The following is a 6797-nucleotide window of genomic DNA, read 5'->3' as shown; positions in this document are numbered from 1 at the left end:
ACAAAACATTACTTCTCTCCCACCCTCTTTTGTTGGTAATTTATAGAAATTATTAAGGACAAAACATTACTTCTCTCCCACCCTCTTTTGTTGGTAATTTATAGAAATTATTAAGGACAAAACATTACTTCTCTCCCACCTTCTTCTGTTGGTAATTTATAGAAATTATTAAGAACAAAACATTACGTCTCTCCTACCTTCTTCTGTTGGTAATTTATAGAAATTAATAAGAACAAAACATTACGTCTCTCCCACCTTCTTCTGATGGTGCTCTTTCCATCGAAGCATACAACATGACTTTCATTTCCTGTAAAGTTTAAAGAATTAATTTAGAACAACAGCTACAGTAACATAAACTTTTTATAATAAAGTTAAAATTGCTCATATCGAAGTTTTGCAGTAAAGTACAATTTCTAGATGGTTTCCTATGGTATACAATTTTACACAGTATCTCAAATAACATCAGACTTCATATAATAAATGTAAGTGATATTAAGTGCTACAAAAAAATAGTATCATAAATTGAAACATGAAATGAAAGCTACAAGTTAAATGGTTTAGCTACTCAAAATATTAAATTCTGGTACGATTACAAGTCTATACTGTAGAATTATGGTTAGCAACAGAATTAAACCTGGATGCAGATTTGTTTTAGACAGAAATAGATAAATTTGAAATATCTTTCACTTCTGAAATTATCTTAAGCAATAAGCACATGTAATTTTGCTGATAGCTTGAGTCTATACAGTGGATTATACAAAATTTTATGTAAATACATGTTAGCAAATAATGTATATAAACTGTTACTACTATCACAAACTGTTATTGTGGCAGATGAGATACTTCAGTATTTAAATTTTAACATTAAGTAAACATACTTTTAAATGTAACATTGTCATTAAAAAGAAAGAATAAGCTGACAATTATGAATAAATTACACTGGCCTGCAATGGTTTTTATTGTCTTGAAATTTTTACACGTTCTATAGTAATTCCTGTACGCTGAATTCGAAAATGATATCCATTTTTCTCCATCGCGTACAGATGTTTCACAAAACGTCACAATGCAATACATAAAAGAAAGACCACAACACATAGTTTAGAGACTAAAAGACAAAAAAATCAGGATGAATGAGGATGCATATTCATTTGACATTAATGTTCTTCAGTTTGTTTGTATTTTTGTTAACAAACACAACAATAAAAAATGTTCATTGTGGTAAACAAAATAATAATTTGACCTAAGTAAGAGTGCATTTTTTCTTCCAGATTTGTAAAAAATACTTACGTGATAGAAAAAAATGAATATTATTTTTGAAATCTGCATAGCTGAATTATAGAAAATCCATAATTAAAACCAAAACAACTTTTATGAAGTTTAAATTCACAAGCCTGTGTTATTCAATCTATTGGGATTATCTCAAGCAAGAGTCAACCACCAACACAATTACTCCCATTAAAAAACATCATATTACTATTTCAGCAAATTAATTTACAATCTGAAAAACAAGCAATTATAGCAGTGAACAAGTTTGAATCTAAGTTTCAAAGTTTTTACATTTACTTACTACTTTTCATATTTAAGTTATATGGCAAAGTTATATGGTTATATGGTTAAGTTATGACAAAGTTTTTTAAAGATCAAAATGAGCAGCATCGATCAGGAAGCCCTGGTCCACAATAGTGGAAGCTCTATCAAAACATTCCAGCAAGTTCGTAAAGCAAAAAAAATCCTTTTATTATAAAAAAGCACAGTGAAAAATATTCATTCACAATGCCAACTTTCCAAATGTTTTTTCTAAATGACTGCTTGCCAAATTATTCTAACATTTAGCTACCAAAAGAAATCAAACTAATAGGTTTATAATTTCCCAACTCCTTCCACGAACGTTTTTATTTTATATCGAAGTTTTTAATCATGATAAATTCCACAAAAGTAAAGATTTTTGAAAACTAACAGCCAATGTCCACACCATATGTAGTTGCTTGGTAAGCTTGTTCAAGGCCTTAGGATAAATTCTTTTAAGGGGGCTAGAACCTTTACTTCCTAGAATTTTCTCAAATATTTCTAAAGCTTCTGATAAATAGATTTGAATGGAAAAAATTTTTTTCTTTTAAACAGGAATTGTTAAATATTTCAGTCATGTTTTCCCTCTATAATAAGGTTCCCTTTATAATCTCTTAATGGACCATTATTATCATTGAACCTTTTTTTTCCAGTTAATACAAGCTTAAAACTGTTCATTTCAGGTTTAATATTCTGAGTTAAAAGACATTTATAATTCCTCTTTATCTAACAACTAGACAGCAAATTTTTATTTTAAACATATGGACATATAACTATACCTCATTAAACAGAAATTTAATGCCATGCAGTTTTGCTGTCTCCTTGTGAAGATCTATAGTATACATTCTATCACAATATTGGCAAGGTTCTTGTATAATAATGACATCAAATTTGTTACACGTGATGTTGGAATGAAATATAGTGTAAAACGTGGTGTAATTGGACCACAAAAAATAAGATTTTAAATTAGTGTGCTATCTCAGTAAGTGCTATAAGTAATGCTAAAAAAAATTATAAATGAGGATGTAATTAAATGTTGATATATATCCATTACATCAATATGTAAAGCTGAGTGATTTAATTAATTAATCAAATATCTATGAGCAATGATTACATCTATTGGCACCACATAAACTAATCTATTAATCAAAATTACAATAAAATTGATTAATCAAAACTGGCATTTCCAATTAGTTCAATAATTAATTAATCAAAATTACAATTAAATTTATTGTCACAAAATAATCAGCTAATCAAAATTAAGGTTTCTAATTATTACTATTTTTGATTATTCAACTATACAAGTAATTGAAATAGTGCTGTTATGTTTTCTTGTTAAACATAAAGCTAGTTGATGGGCCACCTGTTCTCATCCACATTTTAGTCTCATAAATTGTTCTTCTTACTTCAAATTTGTTTAGGTTTGGCAAATCAAGAAGGGAGGCTCGTGGACAATCATCAAGTGACTCAGAAAACCACATAAAAGTAGCCGACTCCCTAAAAACCAGAGCCATTACTTCCTTGCTCATATGCTATTGATGTGGCCGGCAAATCAGCTGTAGTAGTTACAGAAGCTGTGATAAATGCCATGTGGAATTGCAAGTGCAGAACCAGTGGATTTGTCTGAAATTACATCCTGACAATTACACTGCCAATCAAGAAATGATTACGGACTACTCAGAAGAGAGGGTGCAAATGATGTTATACTCCTATTGGTGAAGGGTTGCTGCATGATCACTTGCATGACAGCATGCAGGTGTTTCATATGAAGGTAGGTAAGAGTATCAAGGCTAGTGACAAGTAAAAAGGTGTATATGTAGAGGGCAGAATAAGTAGAGAAAAGCTATTTGTGAAAAAAGGTAAAATATCGTATTGGAAAATACTACTACTCTGGTCTCTCTAACATTAGTAACAAACATTAATGTAAGTGTAAAAGCCAATAAGTGAAAAGGAATTCTGGGACTAGGGCTTAAACCCAGGACCTTTGGCTAACAGGGATTATGTGATTTGGTTAGGTGGTGGTAAACCAAACCACTAGTTGCCTGATCACAACAAAACATAATATGAAGTTCAAACTTATATTAAAAAAGCTTTTTTTGAGTGAAAAAGAGTTGGAAATGGACAGCTTAATTGACATAATAATGGCCCTCTTAATCAAAAGTCCTGGATTTAAGCTCCAGTCCCAGAGATTCTTCTCATTTATTTTGGCTTTTTCATTTTCTATAGTATAATGTTTATTTGAAAGTTTACTTTCATTGATTCTTAATATAGATTAAAAAGTTACTCTATTCTCTATGCTAAATGTATTAATTTACAATGAAATTTAATTTAAAATCAAACCATGCAAGTTCATAGTGTTCTATATTAATACAGTAGTAGTAATAATATAACAATGTTTAGGGACAACAAGAGGCGTATTGGTCCATCTAGGCTGACCCATCCCCTAAACTGAACAAAAAATATTAAATGAGAAAAACCTCAAAGCCAGCCCTTATCATTTATATAGTTATCAAGGTTTCTCTTAAACTCATTCAAATTTACTGCCTCCACAACATTCAAAGGCACCCCTTTCCAAAGGCTAACCACCCTGTTAGAAAAATAAAACTGTCTTAGCTGAAGATGACTCCTACCATACCAAAATGTATATTTCTGTCTTATAGTCCTACCATTCTCACCGTTAGTTACGAAAGAAAATGATGCACCATCACTACAAATTCCCTTTAAAATTTTAAAGACCTCAATGAGATCCCCTCTAACTCTTCCTTTTTCATGAAAAAATAATTTCTGAGATCTTAACCTCTCCTTGTATGATGACAACCCCTTAATCCCAGACATCATTTTAGTAGCCCTCCTCTGAACCCTTTCCAACAACTCAATGTCCTTCTTAAGGTAAGGAGCCCAATACTCCAAATGTGGCCTAACTAGTGACCTATACAATGAAACTATAACCTCTTTAGTTTTTTATATAAATTTAATATTTCAGTAGATACAACCTAAAATCCTATTTGCTCTTCAAGTACCACTAGCAACAGCACACTGCTTGGATGACTTAAGAGACTGATCAACCACTACACCAAGATCACTTTTTTTAATAACACTGTTAAGTTTATTCCCATTCAAAGTATGAATAACCTACATCAATCTTACATTTATTATAAATAAAACCATCTGTCATTTATTTTCTCAACTCACTAAATCAGTAAATGATCTAAATCATTTTGTAAAGCAGCAGCATCCTCCTCACAGCCAGCAACACCAAAGATCTTTATATCATAAGCAAATTTAAGTAATTTATGGACCATTTCTTCATCTACATCATTGACGTAAATCAAATAGAGCAAGAGTTCTAACACCGAGCACTGAGGTATCCCACTTTTGACATTAAATAATCCAGTTTCACTGAACTTCATCTATAATAACCCTTTGCTTTTTTCTATCCAGCCACTCTTCTATCCAATTATCTAACTTTTTTGCCCATACCTATAGAGATGTTTTTTACAAGCCTTATGATTTTTTTATGTGACACTTTATCAAATGCTTTCTGAAAATCAAGATACACCAAATCTACACCCTATAACTAAGTATAAGTTAGTGTATACACATAAAATAAGTACTGATGTTAGGTTGTTACTGCCATCATTAGCGGCTTAATCATAAATGATCACTTATACTAATAATATCATAAAATAGCTCATTTAAATTAAATTTCAAGTTTTTTATTCACTTACCTCGTACGTAATATACTGTTTTCGCCATTCTGGTGTAATATGTGCTGATAAATGTTCAGCGAATTTCATAACAAAAATATTCAGTTAACTTTAAGCTAGCCCTGATTTTCTTCTGCTACTAAGTAATTAAATAGTAACTATTATTAAATCAAAATAGTGACAAGTAAATGTTATCATAAACATAAATTATACTATAGTATATAGACTAGACATCTAAACTTTCCTCCATTGAATCAATCCAGCTATCACCATCTGCTCCGTATTTCGAAAATCAACGACACTGATTGGACAATAATATTTAAAAAGTATAAAGGTCCCGACCGATTTTTCCCTGCGAAATCCCAGTAACCCTATTGGCTTGTTATTGAAATTCGCAACACCGTAGGAGGTTTGTTATTTCTCAGAGCGGGTGCACGTGCTTTTTCTACTCACCTAGTTAGCTAGTGGGCTGGAAACTGAATGAGACGTGTATTTACACTAGCATCGTTTGTGTAATAACGTTTAAAGTAACAAATATTAGTCTTGGTAATTTTCTTTTCACATAAGTTTCGTCCTTTTTTGTACTAAATCGATAATTTATCTATTTTTCGATTTCCAGCAAGTGTTACTAGCAGCAGAAAACAATTATTTATATCTGGGCGGTCTGATAAGAATTCTAAGGTAAGTATATTTCTATAATGAACGTTTAATAGGCTTTCTTACGATTTTACATATTGCTAGTAAACGAATATACCAATTTTATATCGCTATTCTGTAGTAATAAAGGTTTGTAGATATTTTATAATTAAGCGTTAATTTTACAATTTATAGTTATGATTTTAGAAATTAATATTGTTCTTATGTTTCAGATTTTTCGTGCGAGTTTTCTGCTTTTCACATTTGACTAATAATAATGAAAAATTATGTTTTTAAAGACAGGGTATCCCCTCTCGCACACAAAAAATCGTAATGCTCAAAATATATTTATCAGTGATACTTCTATTGGTATTACTTTACTAAGTTCTTAAGCACTCCACACATATAGAGGTGTAATATACTTATAACAATTATGCTTGTTATTGGTCAATATTACGTGTGTGTCAGTTTTATCTACGAACTTTGAAACTCTCTAAAAATTATAATTTGGACTTCAATAATAGATTTAAAAAAGAGCTATATTATTATTTATTAACAAGAACATATGAAAGAAAGCAAGAGATAATATCGGCTTCCGGTCAGGTTAAGCTAGGTGCTTAGAGCGAGACTCAAAATCAAGCTGGCCATCAATATAGCTAATTAAATATGCTCTCTTTATGTTTCTACTTATAAAGATTATAATTCATTGCGTCATCAGATGAGTACCTTCGCTATTAACGATATTATACTGTTACGACAGCGGAAGTGACCCTAGTAACACGTAATGAGTTCTAGAAAGATCGGGGAACATCAGGAATAATCCAGTATTTGCTAAGCGCCCTCTACTGTTGTATATAAGTGCGCCAGACAATGAATCGAAATTGAATT

The 6797-nt window shown here is 30.9% G+C and overlaps 2 protein-coding genes across 2 annotated transcripts in view; one reads left to right on the top strand and one right to left on the bottom strand.

Annotated features, from left to right (window-relative positions):
* Positions 1–5538, bottom strand: part of LOC106457515 (xenotropic and polytropic retrovirus receptor 1-like) — a 29448-nt gene extending 23910 nt beyond the window's left edge. The window contains exons 1-2 of the mRNA XM_013916941.2: positions 5295–5538; positions 256–307 (exon numbers count right to left, since the gene is read on the bottom strand). Of these exons, the coding sequence (XP_013772395.1) occupies positions 256–307; positions 5295–5363 (121 nt within the window). The 5' untranslated portion in view covers positions 5364–5538. The remainder of the gene's footprint in view (positions 1–255; positions 308–5294) is intronic.
* Positions 3370–6797, top strand: part of LOC106457514 (dentin sialophosphoprotein-like) — a 98945-nt gene continuing 95517 nt past the window's right edge. Inside the window, exons 1-2 of the mRNA XM_013916940.2 lie at positions 3370–3374; positions 5841–5954. The gene's annotated coding sequence lies outside the window, so the exon portion shown is untranslated. The remainder of the gene's footprint in view (positions 3375–5840; positions 5955–6797) is intronic.

The sequence above is a fragment of the Limulus polyphemus genome, unplaced genomic scaffold (genome assembly GCF_000517525.1).
Source record: "Limulus polyphemus unplaced genomic scaffold, Limulus_polyphemus-2.1.2 Scaffold341, whole genome shotgun sequence".
Lineage (NCBI taxonomy): Eukaryota > Metazoa > Arthropoda > Merostomata > Xiphosura > Limulidae > Limulus > Limulus polyphemus.
This window is presented reverse-complemented; position numbering and strand designations above follow the sequence as displayed.